At 47.5% G+C, this 20,166-nt stretch overlaps 1 protein-coding gene across 3 annotated transcripts in view; it reads right to left on the bottom strand.

The window, feature by feature from the left end:
• The window catches only part of ptprga (protein tyrosine phosphatase receptor type Ga), a 158,502-nt gene that overhangs the window by 43,514 nt on the left and 94,822 nt on the right, over positions 1–20,166 (bottom strand). For 2 of the 3 annotated variants that reach the window (XM_084705264.1, XM_084705265.1), the window contains exons 3-5: positions 17,031–17,213; positions 13,126–13,274; positions 1,493–1,588 (exon numbers count right to left, since the gene is read on the bottom strand). In XM_084705264.1, coding sequence (XP_084561390.1) covers positions 1,493–1,588; positions 13,126–13,274; positions 17,031–17,213 — 428 coding nt within the window. Of the gene's footprint in view, positions 1–1,492; positions 1,589–13,125; positions 13,275–17,030; positions 17,214–18,879; positions 19,111–20,166 lie in introns of those variants that run through there. The other variant, XM_084705266.1, reaches the window with a different exon arrangement.

Genomic DNA, 20,166 nt, shown 5'->3' with positions numbered 1-20,166 from the left:
TGGTACAATCTATTTCAATCAGGGGCCCGGCCATGGAGCGCGGCGAAGGAGGGCCGTAAAAGCGAGCCGTGGCCCCCGGGAGCACGTGGAAGGCTGATAGAGCCAATTTGTCCTGTACGGCAAACCAACATGATTTAATTAATGCGTACCTCTCAGAGATGAGAGCAATCCAATCACGGGGCAAGTACACCGCTGTGGGCACACGCACAGGGCTAAAACAAACACACCGGGCCACACATGAGCGGGGAGCGCACATGCTCTCCGCAGACACCCGGCTCCTCTCTCTCTCTCTCTCTCTCCGTCTCACTTTGTTTTCTCTCTCTGGCTTGTTCTCTCCCTGCTTCCCCCTCCCTCCTGCAGCTCTGCTGAACGAGGACCCTTGGTCGATGGTGTGATCAGGTATTTTTCAGGAGGAAGGTACATTTGTCCAGGGACATTGTGGTAAACGGGGGGCGGGTGTTGATGTGTGTGCTGGCACGCTGAGGAGAGCGGCTTCAGGGTTATCACCGCGGAGGGAGGCCTCCCTTCCTAACAGGATAGCTCCTCTTCACGATAACCACCCCCAGGGGACGAGTCCGCCTGTCTGGGCTGCCAGAAACTGGCTCCCTGACAATCAGTTTAGAGGCTGACTGTGTTTGTGTGTGTGTGTGTGTGTGTGCACTGCACTCTACTGTTGCTATCTGTGCACCAATTCAGATACAAGTGCACACACACATTCACACACATTCACACACATACAAACACTCACACAAAATCCCAGAACATCAATTCTCCTGCTTCGTGAAGTCCATTAGTAGAGTTAGGGTGTAAGTATGAAAGTTGTACACCGTTGTGCACCTACAGAAGACCTACAGAACACATGCATGTGGCCCTTCTGTGTTCATCTCCGTGGTTACTGAGGGCAGGGCTGCATTATGACTGAAGCTCAGAGGATGTGAAGGAGAAAGAGAAGGAAAGAGACACGACCTCTGGCTCTCTGTGATACTCTGGATCTACAGCATGGCTGCTTTGGACCGGGCAGACCACAGGACTGTGTACAGGCGTGTGTGTCTGTGTGTGTCTGTGTGTGTCTGTGTGTGTATGTGGGAGAAGGAGGAGTATTAAAGGAAAGGTAATGGGCCAAGTAAAAGGCCACTTACACAATCAATGGCATCAAATGAAGTTTTAATCCTGCCAATTCAGAGTGATGGAGCCTCCAATGATCCCTCCCTCCCACTGTCGACTCAATGGACCAGCGGAGGATTAATGCCAGCCGCCTGTTTCCATGGCCCTATCCGCACTTATAAAAATACACCCTCGACACCAGGGAGGATCCACACAGTACTGTAGGCACCCCCTCATCCTCACCATGCAGCCCAGGCAGACTCACAGACACAGCCTTTGAAGACACAAACAAGCGCTTGGAACTAAAAGGCAGAGGAAAAAACCAGAGTGGTCTCCCAGCGCTCCATGTGTGAAACGTTGACCTCGGGGCCAATCGAGATTCTCTCACCTGAAAGAAGACGGCCATCGCGGCGATGATCCTTTTCTCCCTGATGGCTGCGCTCAGGCTGTCAAAGTCATCCGAGTTATACATGTAGATCTGCATCTGGGAGGGGGAGAGATGTATTGGAGACAGAGGGGGGAGAGAGAGGGGGAGAGAGGGGGGGAGAGGGGGGAGAGAGGGGAGAGAGAGGGGGGAAGAGAGAGGGGGAGAGAGAGGGGGGGAGAGAGAGGGAGAGAGGGGGGAGAGAGGGGGAGAGAGAGGGGGGAGAGGGGGGGAGAGAGGGGGGGAGAGGGGGGGGGAGAGGGGGGAGGGGGAGAGAGGGGGAGAGAGAGGGGGAGAGAGAAGAAGATAGAGAGGGACAAAGACAGAGTCATTAGCTGTCCGCTTCTCTAGGAACAACTTGTCTCAAACTTGCCACAATGTCTCTAACTTGAATTCCTCAGTGTCTGTTTCAAATCTTGGCACATCTCTCAGGTTCTCTCTCTGTGTCCTGCAGACCCACCGTGATCCACATCTAGTGTCTCTAGTGAGAGACGCTCACGTCCTTCTCAGCACAGTGAATCTGTATACCATCTCTCAAGAGAACAACATCTCGTTAACCTCTACTGAGACAATAAAGATGTTTTTCAACCCACCTCCACCCCACCCACCACCCCCCCCCCCCCATACGCAGACGCGGCACGTCCACCTCCACCCCACAACGCAGAAGGCACCGGCCCTCCTCATCAGTCTTGTTGTCATGGCGATATTGAGCAGCAGGAGTGAGTCATGCACACATCCTCACATGGTTGGTGAGAGGAGGGTTGAGGACGTTATTCGAGGGTCTTGAGTGAGAGAAAACCGCTCGAGTTATCTAATGTGTTTGCTCGAGATTGGATCAACACGCCATGGAGACACTGAAGTACACATCGTATCATAATGACTGGAAAGCATGGTGTGTGTCTGTGTGTGTGCACGCGTGGGTTTGAGTAAGGGCGTGTGTGATTTATCTAATACAGTATATTAAATGCCCACAAATGCTACATTGTAAACCCATAGCAGAAGTATTGGTTGAATACACAGACAGTGCTAAGTATGAGAAAACACCACCTTATAGACACACAGGCCTCACTCTGTGTGTATGTGTGTGTTTGTGTGTAAATGTGTGTGTGTGCACGTGTGTGTGTGTGCACGTGTGTGTGTGTGTGTGTGTGTGTGTGTTTACATGCATGCAGGAGAAGTGCTGTAGGGGACACATTCTTCTCCTGCCAAAACCATTTCCTGGCATTTTCTCACCAGATCAACATCGTCAATATTATTCCAGTTGCATTTTCCACGCTTCTGTAATCCTTATATAAAGCTTCATGCACAGCCTCCTTTGATCTATTTGAGAAATAAACACTTCTGTTGCCTCCTAACACAGCCCCTTCAGTGTGTGCTTATGTATTTACAGTGCAGAAAACTGAACTGTAAGGCAATGAAGGGATTCTCTTCAACCAGACAAATGCTAATGCTCATAATAGGGAATTGCAGGACCGACACACATGCAAATAGACACACATTCATACATGGTAATAACCCCCACACACACACGTAAACACACACACACACACACACAGACCTCCAGCTGGGTCAGGGTGGCGACAGCGTTTCATCAAGTCCACAGTGTGGGGCGGCATGACGGAGCCCTCTATATTTGAACCCCTCTGGATTGAGAGCGATGTGTCGCCTCTTACTTTGTATTCTGACCGGGAGAGCGGGGGCCGGCTCTCACACTCTCTCCATCCTCATCTGACTGAGGAGGAGGAGAATGGAGGGGGGAGGGAGGGAGGGAGGGAGGAGGAGGAGGAGGGAGGGGAAGAGGAGGAGGAGGGAGGGAGGGAGGGAGGGAGGGAGGGAGGGAGGGAGGGAGGGAGGGAGGGAGGGAGGGAGGGAGGGAGGGAGGGAGGGGGAGGGAGGGGAAGAGGAGGAGGAGGGGGGAGGAGGAGGAGGAGGGAGGGGAAGAGGAGGAGGAGGGGGGAGGAGGAGGAGGGAGGGGAAGAGGAGGAGGAGGGGGGGAGGAGGAGGGGGCGGGGGGGAAGAGGAGGAGGAGGAGGAAGAGGAGGAGGAGGAGGGGGAGGAGGAGGGAAGAGGAGGAGGAGGGAGGAGGAAGAGGGGGAGGAAGAGGGGCAGGAAGGTCCACGTGGTCAGAAAACAGGAGCACCTATGGGCTCAGAGTGCAGGCGCACACCTGCAGCACCTGCAGAGCTGCAGTATGAGGCAGGGCCCAGAGACAGGGACCTCACAAACAGGAGACTTCCAAAGGCATTTTGGTCAGCCCCTTGGATATCAAAAAAACGATTAACAAACATTTGCAAATTGGTCTGCCGATGGCTATGGTGCACTGGCTTTTGCTGCAACAGAGCTAGATTAGTATCTCTCTCCCTCTCCCCCACACACACACAGAGAGGTATCCCCAGGTAGGTCACTCCTATATCACACCACTGAAGGACAGGCATGACACCCGATGGTCCTGGTCACAGCAGTTCCTTTCACTTAGCTGACAGATGACACCTCAGTGTCATCATCATTCTGGCTCTCCTGCAGTTGGTGTCAGGCATTATTGGGGAGCGACACACACACAGACGCTCGCACACACAAACACATTGGGATACACATCGACAAACCCATCGATGAACACCTACTGAATGTATTGTGTACTCCTCTATAAACAGGGCTTTGCTGGTACAACCAATAAAGACAAATAAAAAGGAGCCATGGGAACGTTACTGAGGGAATGCTCAAGGCCTGTAATGTGAGCTGTCTTCCCCTCCCTCTCTGGCACTCATAGAAAAGCCTGAACAAATATGGAAAGGCTTTAGGACAGAAAGCAGCTGTGTCCATGCATGTCCACTGTTTTAATATGGGTGTGTTTGTATAAATATGCGCCTCACTGCCTCACTGACCTGGGGGTAAGTAATGTACTGTCATCTCCTCTTCCCTCAACAGGCAGGGAGAAGGTGAGAGGGGAGAGACAGAGGGACTGAGGTGGAGAGGCAGGTGGAGAGGCAGGGGTAGAGGCAGGGGTAGAGGCAGGGGGAGAAGGAGAGGGGGATGGAGAGAGGGAAGGATAGGAAGAGGCAGATGGAATGGCAGAGGGTGAGAGAGGGAGGGAGAGGACACTGAGAGGAGAGGGAGGGAGAAGGAGGAGAATAAGAGGGAGAGAGGAAGAGGAAAGGCAGTAGAAGAAAGAGAGAGAAAGAGAGAGAAAGTCAAGCCGTAGGCCTGTTTTTGTTCCCCAGTATGCGCTTTAAATGAGAGCACCCCTGCTGCTCCACATGGGGGTCCACTTCTACCCCCTGCAATTACAGCAGCAGCTCAGCTCTGAGTGAGTTGCCCACCAGAGAAAACTGGAACCTGTTATCAAAACCAGAGCAGGTCAGGCTCAGGGTCAAGGTCCACAACTAAAAATAGCCCCTTGCACGTTGTCTGGGACTGCCCGAGGTGTTATGTCTGTTCTTGTGATAACACACAACATTCCACCGGCCAACACAATCAACATCCTTCCCTCACACACATCAAAGTTCCCTAAAGAGGATGTGACACGACCCAGTAGTTACAGCCAATCAGAGGCTTCCTGTGTTGTAGGGCCCCATGGTGACAGGGCTAGGGAACTGTCGGTCCCTCTGTCCATGTCCAAACAAACACACGTTTTAAACACCTCTCTCAGAACATCATACATGCTGAGAAACATCATATAAACATCCTGATATAATAATAAATCACATAAGCATAACACCAAATGAGTTGTAAGCATCTGCAGTGCACTGTAAAGCTTTTAAATATGTCTTATTGCTTGACATTTTCCAACTGTTCACCTCAAAAGTTTTTTGATCAGGGATCAGTGATGAAAATGTATTTAGTCATGTTCCTTAAAGCATCATAAAACAGCTCATAAGGTGTTATGCATGTGTTTATGATGCATTATAAAGTGTTGCTGCATTATTATAAGTGTTACCAATTAGTTTCTCACTGAGAAAAATTATCATCCAGGGTCTGGATTTTTCTCAACTTGGGACAGTCTAATTTGCAGGAATTAGGAGTTTAGTGATAACAACTTCCTCCGTGGTTAAACCTGTGTAATGAGGAATCGTGCAGAAACAGAACAACTTTCCTCAAACAGAACCCCTATCCTATTTTTCACCAGCGTTATTTAAATACGTTGGTTCAAAAATATTCCCTCCTCGGCTCCACAACCATAAAAACAAGTTTTGTGAACATTATGACAGGGAGTGAGTCCCAGGATGGGTATTTATGGTGTTTCCCTTCTCCGTGTACATGAGAACAGCTTGAGCGCTGCTCGAGGCTGGGTTTACGTTACAGAGCATGACTTCTGCTGTGTAAGCCTCACATCTCTGTGTTCCCTCAGCCCACACAAGCAACTCCCACACGCGCCGCGGCGACCGCCCCAACCCCCCCCCCCCCGTACGCCCTTGGACCGCACAACATTTACATTTAGCAGACGCTCTTGTCCAGAGCGACTTACAATAAGTACAGGGACATTCTCCCCGAGGCAAGTAGGGTGAAGTGCCTTGCCCAAGGACACGTCATGCGCACTGGCCGGGAATATAACTGGCAACCTTCGAATTACCAGCCCGATATGCTCTACCCGCTCAGCCACCTGACTCCTCATCCCGTCCTTTCCAGCAAAGTGGATTCTTATCTGGTATGAAAGCAGGGAGTCTCCACGTGAATGCTAACGTGATGAATCATTTTGGGGCCGATGCACGTGGCATGATCATACATCACGATTCCAGATCCCCGACCCTCTGAGGGAGCAGTGAGGAGCAGCGGGTTCTCTCCGGCCCTCACAGGGCTGGCTTTGACTGACACCACTCGTTTATCCAGCTCAACACTTTATCCCTTTAAAACAACAGCCATCAAAGTGAAGAGGGGAGATAAACGAATGGCCCAAGTCCCGGGAGACACTTCCTAAAGATTTCCTATCCATCGCCCCGGTCGCCGGCCACTCTCAAGTGGATGTTTGCACACATACACACGCGGGTACACACACACATCCTGACACACAAGCACACGGTCACCCTCCACCATTCAACAGCCTCCATACCATCAAAACCAACATAGCCCCTTCCTCCCCCCTCAATCACACACACACACACACACACACACAGTCTCCATCCACCATCCAGCTCTCTCAGTATCAGCAAGCGGCCGTATCCTTCATTTGTGTCCAACAACAGCAGGTCTCCTTCTATCGTTCTGCGTCTCCCCGCACACCTCACCTGACCCCAAACAAGCCAATTTACAGTAAGTCTCCTCTTTGACAGGGACGACATGACCGCTGGATCAGACGCGTCAGAAAAACAGTTCATAGACTTTGCTGTGCACTCGGAGAGGGTGGAAAGATACGTCTGTGGTTGGAGACGTATGGCGCTTGACACTCTTAATATAAATGGTAATAACATTGCAGGCCCTGTGTGACATGCTTGCGTGTAAAAAGGGGCTATACAAATACATTTGATTTGATTCCACAGAGCCAGGATTGTAGAGTTGGGTCATAGAGCTTCCACAGAGCAGGAGAGTGTAAACATGTCGTGTGTGTATTGTTCTTTTCTGTATCACCTGTCTGCCAGACTGAGGAAAACAAAGATGTACCAGGATAACACAATTCACTGTCTATTTTATAAGAATAGAATGGAAAGACTAGTGCAGCTCTAGATATAAATGACTTGGCATATGCCTTCCAAGAGGGACGTTTGGTAAAAACTAGATTCTGTGGTGACATTGAAAACATAGAGTACTAGCAAGTGATACTGCGCAAAAAAAAAAAAAAAAAAAAAAAAGGGTTATTGAAACGTTTCGGAGTCTGACAGTGACATCCCAGTGATTTGCCTGTTGCACTAACCTGGAGGAAGGGAGAATGAACTGCCTGCTGCACTAACCTGGAGGAAGGGAGAATGAACTGCCTGCTGCACTAACCTGGAGGACGGGAGAATGAACCGTCACCAGCTCAGCATGGATATGGTACAAAGGAGAGAGGTGGGAGGGGTGTCAGTGAAGTCATGTCCCACCCGGGGTGCAGCGAGGCTGGGGAAGGAGCTGTGGTGCAAGGCCCCGGGAGATGCCGGATCTGACAGCGTACCAACAGGCTTTGTGGGAACAGACGACAGGATGTACTTCTGTGTCCTTTACAGAGAGCAAATGCTCATCAAAGACTTGTTTTGATGTTGTGTTCTTCACAGCAAGGTCGTCCATAGGGTTTAGGACCTGCGCATTCCACGTACTCGCAACGGACATTGAAGACGAAGAAAAAGAAAGCTAAAATGTAACATTTACACTGTTTGCACTAGCTTTGATCTCCCTCAGCACATTGTATTTACAAAAGAGGGCTTAAGAGACGAAAGCATAATGTACATTCTTGGCTGTGAGATATGTTTAGTGCCAGTGCTGACCTCTAGCAATCCATCTTAAAAACCCAATTGAAATGCATTACATGAGGAATGTTCCAATGTTGGCCCCTGCTTTTTCAATTTCAAGGTATTACTTTTTCATAAAAGCCGCGGAAAATATTGCTATTTGCCAAAACAAAGAAAGGTAGCCTGCATCCGCAACAAGATTATTAAAAATGGTATCAAGCCAGCCCAGAACTGGGACAACATCTATTTGCCCTCTAGGTAGCATTGGGCTTTTAAAGAATGGCTGTGTTTTTCGGTGTCATTGAAGACAGGCCCAGGAAATATAACATTATGTTAGGAATCACACGCCTCCCTATCCAGAGGGAGGCCAATCATAAATAAAAGAAAAATAAATAAAAAAGGAAGCAGGCATGGCAGTCATCAGTTATCTCTGAAGGTTTAATGGAATGTAGCTGGTGAAAGAGGGGGAGGGGGGAGTAGGGCAGAGGAGGAAAGAGAGGGATAGTGTAAAGGATAAGAGAACCAATTCACCATGGCTGGTCTTAAAACCGTAGTCTAAGACTACTAATCAAATTGCAAGCTACTTTGGGCTCGATGGGTTTAGTCAGATTCTTGCATTATTTAGTTAGCAAAGCGCTGATGCCACTCTGGCAAGGGTTAGCCTGGCTCTGCGAATGAGCACATACATACAGTATCAACTCCATGCAATGTTCAGGAGTTTTTGGAAGTGTTGTATATTCATATCTATAATTGTAAGACACACAAATCTACAGTCCAATGGTAGTACATGCAGAGGGAGAGTCTGGCTGTTGAGCATTGTTAATAATGTGTTAAATTGTGGTGCTGTAAATACTCCACTCATTACCTTAGTGCCATGAGACGCTTACCATACCCATTGAATGCAACGAAAAAATAAACAATCGTTGCGTCGTTGCTAAGTAACTCTGTATTCATTGTTATGTTCTATCCTAAATCAAATGTGATGAGCAGACTGCGATTAAATGTGTGAAGGGGAAAGAGGGGGATTATTTGCAGAGATATCCTGATTCTATTAGGTGTCCTCAGGCTGGTTATGGTATCTACAGTCCTGTATGTGGTACTTATCTCATGCATTAGATAGACATGGAACAAGACCCTTGTGATTTACTGGAGAAATGTACATCCAATATCAAACTACAACACCACAACCCTATTTAGAATACATAGGAAATCCATATCACTATAGCCTACACACGTATAATAACACCTATGAAAATCCTCCTGACAATTCATCTGATAATTTAGGGCAGTATGCTCTTTCCTATAAGCCAAGGGGTTGATGGGAAATAAAATTCCATTCATCAATGACATACAGTATCTTATCTGTGATACCTGCAGCACACTGTGTGTGTGTGTGTGTCTGTGCGTGCCTGTGCAGGTGGAGAGAAAAAAGCTGTATGTCTGAGTACATCCATGCGAGAGTGTGTGTGTGTGCTATAGGTTTGTGCATGACTGTGTGAACGTAGGAGGGGTGATAGCACATCTTTCTGGCCCCCCCATGGCCAGTTAATTTCCAGCGCCTCTCTTATCTAGGCAGGTGGGTAAAAGCATGCAGCGCTCCTAGCTGAGCCTGCACTCGTTCCTTCATCCTTTCATCCCACCTTTCTCTCCTTTCTCACGCCCAGGCCTCGGAGCATGAGGAGGGCAGGAGGCTTAGCCGGGGTAGGCAGGACAGAACGGATAGTTTAGCACCTCCGAAGGGGGGGGGGGGCACGGTGCCTCTATCACCTGCCGCAGGGGGTGCAGAGGGCTAGGGGGGGGGGGGGGTGAGGCAGTCTGGAACACACCTGAGGCACTTCAGACCGTGTGAGAAGTGTTCACCTTGGCCACGAGGAGTGGCTCGGCTTGGTCTGTTTACTGGTGCTGCTTTCTCTCCGTGTGATGAGCAGGGAAGCGCTTGGATCCAGAGTGTTGTCAAACCGATGCCTAATCTCGCTGAGTCATTGACGAGTCGTAGACAACCCAATAAGAAATCCATGATTCAATCAAAAGATAACTGTCAGTTAGCTGTTGTGATTGGGTATAATACTGCCCATGCAGTTCTAGCTCGTCCTTGTAAAAGCAGCTTGATCCTGAACAGATTGAATAAGGATGACAATAATGACATTTAGCCTAAAATAATAGAATAGCAGTCCACATCAAATTTATTTAAAAGCCATTAAAACTGTTTTCAAGGTTTCCAGAAACCTCTCTATTGTGATTTCGGGAATCTGGCGTGAGTAATGACTGTGAGTTAACCCTAACTCAATAACATCCAGTGCAGTACAAGATGCCATACCACATACTATATTACATACAATTTACTATTCAGCATTTTGAAAGACAAAGAATCACCTGTCACCAGACATATCTGAGAGAGAGAGAGAGAGAGAGAGAGAGAGAGAGACAGAGAGAGAGAGAGAGAGAGACATAGAGAGACAGAGAGAGAGAGAGAGAGAGACAGAGTGAGAGAGAGAGACAGAGAGAGACGGAGAGAGGGAGGGAGGGCATAAAAAGAGAGAGAGAGAGAGAGCTGTGTCAAATAATCTAACAGAGTTGACGTTGCTTCTGAGTTACAGTTGGAACAACAAGTACTCTACCTAGCAGTAAATCCAAACACAACATTTGAAACTGGAACTCATTGCACAGTAACTCACTGTTTGTTAAGTGATCCTCTGTCCTGTACTGTAATGTGGATATGCTGATGGAGCGCTGCTGCCTTTGCCTGCCTGTGCTTGGCATTTTAACCAGCACATTACAGTTAAAACAGCAGGTAGAGTCTCAGTGGGCCACTACTTAATCATGCCATTCAAGGGCCTTATTAGGGAACAATTACTAAATGGCAAGGCTTGTAAATCATACATCATTCATCAAGTGAATTTTAAGAAATTAGAGCTGCAGATTGCAGCAGCAGGTCTCCTTGGTGGGGACAGCCGGCCTCATGAGTATTCATGGGAGCGGGTCCAGAATGTTCTAGGCTGGGGAGGGCAGGCTAGGCCGGGGCCGTGGAGAGGCTGGGCCTCAAAGAGCTTGGGTTCTGACCGTTGAGGAAGGCTGGGAAAGGCATAGGAAGGCTGGGGTCTGTTTGTGACAGGCACAGAGAACAGGCCTGTCTCTGTGGACTCCAGACCATGGCTAGCAGCAACATGTTGTCGGCCTTCAAGCTGCCTCGCATCACAGAGATATGAGAGGCCAGGCTTATCCATTTAACGGTTTTAGAGTTCTGTCAATTTCGTACATGTTGTCTTTCTTTCTCTCGCTTGTTCTTTCATTCCACCTTTCCTTCGTTTCCAGTCCTGTGAGGACCCTCTCCGGACAGGTCAGGACTTACATGCATCATCCAACTAAGACTATGTCTACCATAAAACTTGTCCTGTTTCCTAAAGGAGGCCTGACAAAAGCAGACGAGCAAGTGTTTGGGCGTCTCACTAGACAACACAGACCACAGCAGTCAACCTCACATTCTAACACTGACACCACTGGCTGGAACTACAGGTATCGTTTTCCTGTGTATGTGTGTGTGTGTGTGTGTGTGTGTGTGTGGTAAGTGTGAGAGTGTGTGTTCGTGTGTGTATGTGTGTGGAAAAAGTAGGTTGTTGGAAAACAGCGGATACATAAATATTCTCTTTTATGTGAAACATTGGTTTATTTGTTGGGATTCTGGATAAAGTATGTTCGACTGAAGAAGTTTCCAAACATCTACTCATTAGACTTTTTGGAGTGAATGCCAGGACATGCATGCCTACACTACAAATTATTTAATTGCTGGCAAAACAAGTAAACCTACTGAAGCAAGATTCATGTGTCATTCAGCGATAGCAGCCTGCAAGTTCAAGTCAGTTAAGGCGGGGGAAGCAGAGAATCAACTATTCAACAAAACCCTAATTACAGAGTACAGACGAAATTCAGTTTAGGTATGCCATTTTCTTGACCTAACTCGGTTCCACTATCCAGTGTTCCCTTCATTAGAATTCCATGAAAAACCGAGAGATTGAAAACATTGAAGGGAAGGTCACAGCAGTAGGAATACAGACAGAACACTTGAATGCTGTGTTTACAAACTGCGGTGTTTAAAACACTACTATTTCCTCCTAGAACCATTGACAATTTAAATTACTTGCTATTGTTCTGGTAGGAAAAAATAGCATCCTATTGATCCGTCCGACTCCAGCAGTCGATGGTTAAATAGTTTACCCTTCACATTAAATGGTAATGTGCCATCAGTTGGAAAGCTATAATGATGTGTTCAGCTGTCATTAGAGATACATACTCTTAAACACAAACAATATCAGAACAATTAAGAATGCTGGAAATAAGAGAGCATACCACATTCTCACATCACAACAATAAGAAGTCAAACATCGTTGACACTTGTATTCATCCTATAAATTCTCCATGCTGGCTTACATTACCCACAGTGCAATTATATTGCTTTTCTAATAAAAGCTACTGTCTTTACAGCACATCAACTTCATTATAACGATGGGGAGAGAACAGGGCTGTGTGTAACATAAGAGAAACTATACATTCACACTGAAGTATTTCAAACTGCCAATCTCAGTTCAATGAACCAAATGTCAAGTAATACATATTCATCGGTGAGCTGAAACAGCACAGCGAGGACTGACATTTCACTGTTCAAGAGAACAACAGGGGCCACACAGACTTGGCTAAAGGTGTTGGGTGAGCTGGACCCTGAGCCTGTTCAGCCACACAGATAACTCAGGCTTCAGGAGAGAGAACCAGCCCTCACACATCTGTCCATTCATTACTCTCTGGAGACCTGGCCTCTACATAATGCTGTGTCCAATCGATCCAGCACAGTGCCCTCTGCTCCATTCTGATGGGAGGACGACTCCCTCCTCCTCCTCTCCCTTTTCATCTCTTTCTGTCTATTCTGTCCTGGACGGTTTTCAAGCCTCCTCTCTCTCTCCGTCTTTCTCTCTTACCCATCCTGTCTCGTCTTCTCTTCATATCCCTTCCCTTAAGCTGAAGCAAGCAATTAATAATGTGAAAGTTAATTTAAAAGAACTCACTAAAGTATGGCTGTATCCTTTATTCGATCTATCGGTATTCATTAAATCCATCACATATTGTAAGTAAAGATAAGTGGATATGGAACACAATTTCAGCTCTGTCCCTCCACTCCCCTCATATGACCCCCCCCCCCCGCCCCTGCACCCAGCCCCCCACAACACACACACACACACACACACACACACTCACCTCCACTGGGAACCTCCTGCCGCTGATGCTGTGTTCAGAGCCCTCGGAGCCGTTGTTCTGACCCCAGTGGAACTCCACCTTCTCTGCCTTAAACCTCCCGGGCAGGCCCGCTCCCCTCACAAAGTAGTCATCCTTCAGCATGATGGCCACTGGGCGAGGGAGGAGTAGAGAGAGAGAGAGAAAAGGAGACAGAGAGAGGCAGAGAGGGTTAAAGCAAGATAATCAGCATACAGTAGTGTTGTGTTATTGCACACACACACACACACACACACAGCATGTATAAACACGCCCGCATGACTTCACAACGTGGCCTCAGAAGAAGGAGGGCATGGTGGATTTGAGGACACTTGGTATTGAGGTTGATCTCCGTCCTGCTCTTAAGGGAGATGTGCTGAATATCACACAAGGCCTTTTTAGAATGTCTCGTTGGCCTCACAGCCAAGGTCTCAAATGAGGGGCTCATTTGCTTGGCCAAAGATATCTCCCCCCCCCCTGACTGCCACAAATTGCCTTTTCAAATCTTTTGCTATGTTTCACACAGTCTTGCTAAAGCAAAAGGAGAGCGACAAGAAGTGGGATTTATTCCTATATTCACCAACTGGTCTCTTAAAAGTGTTACGTTCAATTAACCAACACAACCTTAAATAACTGCTCCCATTGTCAAAAAGATTTTAGTCTCGGATTGAATTTCAGAATCACTTCTATTGCTCCTTTCGCTGGAGATTTCTGTCCCATTTAGGATAACCACTCAGACGAGATGAGTGGCCTGGTTTGCCATCTCAAATGCTTCGGAAAAATCTGCAACTTGAGAAATATCAAACTAAGTACACCTAGTGCTATGGCTGTCTGATATAGAGGGAATAACATTTCTCAACTTGGAAACTTCTCAGAAGCAGCTGACCCTCCAACAATAGGCTGATTTATTCATTTAGAGGTTTCTTTTTCACTTTAATTTCCTCTTGAAAACATCTTGAGACTGGAGATGTGTTGATCTGGGCTTCTACAAAGTTGCTGGCAATCTGACGGACATTCAAGATGTCCGGAAACTGGATCTTTAGATAACATTGAGCTGTTCATTGTGCCTAAGCCTGTGTTTCCCTGGCAGACAACATTCAGCCAAGCAATAGCCAAGACTGCTAGTTCACTCTGAAGGATGCTGAGGAATAAAACCTACGCTTGGATAGTAAATATTTAATTTATACGTGTAATTGAATAAATAAATACACCCACAGATGAGTCAGCAGTAAACTGTTCTGACCTCAACAAGGGTAGATGCCTCCTAGACGACAACACTCATCTAAATGTTGCTGATCTTCGTAGAAGTACGTTACAAGGGTTCAAATGAACTACTGCAAAAGCTTAATTAATGAATCTGGCGATACTTCCCCGTGTGGAATTTATTTATGTTTGCAGGAAAGAAGATATGTGTGTAACTAGAAAGTGAGCTAACACCTTTTTAACGGAATGACCTGCACAAGACACAACACAGGTGTGCAGAAGATCTGTGCTTTTAGTGCCGCAAACGCAACGCCGTCCACACATGTGTGTATTACACTACTGTACACTACTGTAATACACACAGCTTACATATATACACATATCTCATCTTACATATATACACATATCTCGCATTACACTACTGTAATACACACATCAGATTGGATCTGTGTCCCCCACAAGGCTGAAAGACGAACAACTGTTTTCCTATTTTCTTTGTTGCCTTTTGTGGATTCATGGTCCTAATCCCACATTCAGCACATTGAGAGCAAAGTTAGGCCCTCGGAGCTTCATTAGTGTTTGGAGTTGGTGTTTGGTTGTATTAAAATAAGGAGAGGAATTATATGCTAAGCTCGAAAGACCTTGAATGGCAGAGAACAAAAACAAAGGCCTTGCATTGTAATAAAGCTTTTATCAATGCAAATATTTCTTCAAGGTCCTAAGTCCTCATGAATTTCTTAAAAGCTTTATTTGATATGATTCTGGAAAGCTTTCCCCTCTTCATCCCCTTTCACTCACCGTCCCTCGCTCTCACCCCCACACACACACCCACACACACATAAAATCCCAATAAGCTCTCTCCTCTTGGCCGTGAAACATCTTTAATGGTTTTCTGCTTCAAGGTCGAACAGGTCAGAGTTCAGGTGAGGTTGCCGCCCGGGAGGAAAGCGAGACAACTTTTAAACATTGATTGAGGCCTTATTATGCAGGCATGCTTAGCCTCCCCTTTCAGCTTTACTGCTTCCTTCATCTGCCTCCTCTCCAGGTGATCATTTCACAGATAAAATGCCTAGCTGTCAGTTATAAATAGTGTAGGATGATAAATAATTCATGCCACAACAAGAGGACATTTGTCTTGTTAGCCATGCATTATGTAGCCAGGAGAAGCTGTGCGCTGTGTTCCTCCACAGCTGTTGTTTGGGTTAGCAAACCGGGCTGCTGTGTGTGCTGCACCGAAAACGGCATCAACTGTGACACTCTGATAATGTCCTCCAGCCAACCCCCCCGTCCCCCCAGTCCCTCCCCGCCCCATGTCACTCCCAAACAGCCTCTCTGAAGCCTGGAGATGTAGCACTGATGTGGGTCTCATCCTCTGACCTCGAGGCCTCGGATTGAGATAGCTAACGCACGACCGTCAGAGTCCTCGAGGCGTTCCACACGGGCCAGAGGAGAGCATTTCTCATCCTGAGAGAGCTGGGATCCAGGGTCATGGATTCAGTCCGGAGGGTGTGGAGGGTTTAGAGGGTGGAGGGGCTCCCCCGGGCAGATTAAACTGACTTCCATTCCAAACGTGTCCTCATCTCTGCCGCAAGCCGCTCGTTCGCCCTCCCGAAGAGGGAGAGCAGTTTGAAAGTAGTACTTACCCATACCCTGATGAGTAACAGAGCAGGGAATGGAATTGGCATTGTTCATCCGTTAGGATGAAGGGCAAATGACTTGCCCGACAAACTGTTTCCACGGAATCCTGCACCCCCCCCCCCCCCCCCCCACTCTCTCTCGTTGTCATTCCAGGAACAATTCGACAAGAACAGTCATCCATTCAAAGAGTGGGGTCATTCTATTATAACTGGGGATATATGGTAACAAATATATTTCCAACTAGCTACATCCTGAAAAATACTGAACAAACCAGCTAGCGATTCTCAGAGAAGACAAGGTTTTACTCAGGTCTGCAGAGTGCTCTGATAATAGACCTATTGTCCCTGCTGTGACTCCTGTCGATACTGATGGCTGCCACCTGCGGCCTTCACTCCCACAAGCATTTAAAGTGCATTTGGAGGCAGAGGGAGAGCACATCCATCTTTTTGACAGAAATATATTGTGAAAAATACCTTTCTTTGATGGAGACAATCCATGATCCAAGGACAGAGTGTAGAGGCCCACACAGTGCTGGTACTGGTGGGTATAGGTTTTCATCTGCTTAATTTAGTTAGTTTTCAGTAATGTGGCAACGTCACACTAATATTGAAAAGTCATATTAAAATGTTTTTACATTGTACCAGGTTGCTGTAGGCTGATGTCTCATTGGCAGACTTTGCACTTGGATGTACTGCAATGCTTTCTTTGCGCTACTGTATCTCTTTTGTTAAAGCATTTTAATTTCCACCCCTTCCAAATCAATTAACTGTACATTTCTGTTCATAACATAATAAAGGTCAAAACTGTGTGGATGACAGATGGCTGTTTACATTTAGTCATTTAGCAGACGCTCTTATCCAGAGCGACTTGCAGTAAGTACAGGGACATTCTCCCCGAGGCAAACAGGGGGAAGTGCCTTGCCCAAGGACACAACATCATTTGAAACGGACAGGAATCGAACTGGCAACCTTCTGACTAATAGCCCGATTCCCTAACCGCTCAGCCACCTGACTCCTGACTGTTGTGGAACCTCCTGCTCAGTGACTCACCTGTCTTCCCAGTGTTCTTCATAGAGGTCTTGTTGGAGGACTCATTTTCAAAGCCATCCAGAGTCAATTCCTGGTACTCTGTAGACACCTTGGTGTCCTGGTCAGCTATGTTAATGGGTGACTGGTTTCTCTCTCGGCATTCAGGGTAGGCGGACGCCCAGCCCTCCTCGGGCCCATAAGTACCTGTGACAGACAAGAACAGAAGTCAGTTTCAACGGATACAGTACTCTAGCACCGAGAAGGACCTTATATAACCCCAAAACACATCCAGCCTTCTATCCAAGAAGGTGAAATGTATCAACTAACAACGATACCTTGTCCACAAGCTCAGGGAGTGTCTTTGCTCCATCTTAAGTGGTTTAAAACCCTTTCCCTCTCACACTTCCCAAGAACATAGTCACCATTTGGCTGAAGGCGTGTGGATGTCGTTTCTGTTGTTCAGCATGAACTCAGTAACGTCTCGTCAGAAGGAGGGGAGGGGGGGGGGTAAGTGGAGGGCAATGTGCGTGGAGATGAGCTCTATCTCTGATGCAGGTTCTGCGTCTGTGCATCGTGGCAGAGCCCAGGGCCAGAGCATGCACTCGCTGTAGCACTGAGTCAGAGAGACGGCCAGGGCTGACATGTCACCACCATCACCCTGCACCTGACACTCCAGGGGGGAGGTTGGGGGGGGGGGCTAGCTAGCGTAGGAGTTCTAGTTGCTCACGCTTCTTGATACAGACGCGAGGCCAACCCGGGAGACTGTCCACAGAGTGAGGTCGTGGTCACCTGACCGACAAGCCACCAAGACACGACGGTCGAGTGGGCGACTTTGTCAGGTCAACTGAAGCTTCACACTCCAGTGGAGAGGAAATGATTTGTGGCTAACACCCCAAGACACCACTCATAGAGGAAAACAAACACCTGGGAAAAAAACCCCAAACAGCTCAAGTCCTCAACAGCACAACAAACACGTGCACACCGGACTCCCACGGAATCAGCCAACAACGTTTGACCCCAAATCCAAATGCGTCAAAGACAGGATACCTTCTTGGTTTACGGTTGATGTATGCAAATCTCAGATTGTCTCCTCTTTGGCCTTTTCCCCCTGTCACCTTGCCTTCCCCTCTAAATATGACGTCCTTCAGAGGCAGAGCCTGCCGGCTGCCCTCCGTGGAACAGGGAGGAGCTAGTCGTTCCCACCATCTCCTCACACTGGGGCTAAAGTGCAGGCCTAATTGAAAGCAATACCCAGCTCTCGGGTTTTAAAATGAATTTGTCTATGATTACTCATGCCCTGCGCGTGTCCGGAGCGTTTGGTAATGTCTATTTCATTGAATTAGGAAGCATCCTCTCTTCCTACCCACCCCAACCCCCCATCCTTGCCTTTGGGCGGGTATCGATTGGAGAGGTCTGGATTGCATCTAGCAGAGCAAGGGCTCCAGCTTTAGGCTGCCATGTCTGGTAATGAATGCAGTGGAGGGCCAGTGTGAGGCCATTAGTCATTGGTTTAATGCAGCTAATGTGTGCAGAGAGCTGGGGTACGGAGAGGTGAGCCAGAGCGTGCTAGCAGAGTACCTTTATGTGAATGAGAAAACCAATAACCGCAGACTCACCTATTCCGATGCATGATCGGCACGTCAGACTCCAAGACATCAAAACCTTAAAACGTTATTATTGCCTTTTTTTTTTTTTTTTAAGAAAGCCTCCAGGGCAAATAAATCTGCAAACAGTTATACACTACTCTAGAAACATATTGAAGATAGAGCATGTATGTATGCACAGAGTTTCCGTTAGCTCACACAGTGCTAAATTATAGAAGCTAGCCTGAGGCGGCACTCTCTCCTTTAGTGTTCCCATGTGCATTCACCTCTGGTTCCTCCTGAGTGGGACTAAGTCCAGCCGGCCACCTGGTGTCACGTCAACATTTCTCCCCCCTCTGACCCTGCGTAGCAGGATCGATATATTGCAATTTCCCTCAGTTCACTTAAGGGAGCCATCGGGGTGGAAGACTGTCACCCTGTTCCTGCAAACGAGGGCTAACGACGCTAACAACACGCTGTCGATTAGCGAGCGCGGCAGGCGCTGGGGTGCTGATGGGCTCGCGATGTTGGAGCTGAAAGGAGGTGGCTTGTGACGCCTCATCACCATGCTCATCGCCTCATCACCTCTCCTCTCTTTCACGGGGAAAATATGGTTTGTTTGCGAATCAACCCCTTGGAGAATTCATTGTGACTGGATACACACCGAGTTCACATTGTTGAATTCATTGAAATAAATTACTGTGGCCTGCTGAAATTACGATTGTGCAGTCTATTTGTACTGTATACACTAACAGGAAAATACATCTAGTGTTGTATTGTTTTAAGACTGACTAGCCTTTGAGCCAATCACATGTTAAGGACCTGTCAAAACCCAGTTGCATCTTCCTTTCCAAATGCTATTTTCTGTTTTCCACAGCCAATTGTCCGCGAATCTCAGGAGAGCGTGTGCATTTATATCGGTGAATTATTAACACAGTAAATACACCTTTACGTGCTCTTGGCCTCGAGGGAGCGCAAGGCTTGAATTCAGTCAATTAGGAGCTATTTCTTCAACAGCCACTGTGCTTAAGACCTTGTGAAAAGCCTGGCACATTCCAATTTGCTGCATAAACAAAACCCTGATTGTGTGTTGAGGCTGACTAAAGAGCACAATTATGGAACGCTCGCCCAAAGACAGAGTTGTTACACAAACATAAACACACCGTAGGGGAAATGTGTTTTTTGAGAGAATCTGACATTCTCTGAGGACATTAACAAAACCAGCAAATGGTCTGGAGGAAAGAAAATATAACTAACAGCACCTAAACAGGAAACTACAACATCAATATTTGACACGGTAACTTAAAAATGAGTGTGGAAATGACAGGGGGACTTTTCAATGCTGCCCTAACCGGCGAATCCCGTTGGATTCTCCAACCCTCTTTTCCGGATGCTCTAAGGTCCTCTCTCCCAGGGCCACAATTCCATCAAGATTAGGGGGAAATGACAGAAATCAATGTGCTGAGAAGCCTGCTGGTATTTCAGGGATCTTGGCTTTTCCAGTAGAGTCACTCAAGGTATTATGTGTAATCTCCCAGTACAGCTATCCCTCTCAATCCCCCTCCACCGGCACA

Source organism: Hypomesus nipponensis, chromosome 9 (genome assembly GCF_054491055.1).
Source record: "Hypomesus nipponensis isolate SF chromosome 9, ASM5449105v1, whole genome shotgun sequence".
Classification (NCBI taxonomy): Eukaryota; Metazoa; Chordata; class Actinopteri; order Osmeriformes; family Osmeridae; genus Hypomesus; species Hypomesus nipponensis.
Note: the sequence above shows the minus strand (reverse complement) of the source record. Positions and strands in the feature narration are given on the sequence as shown.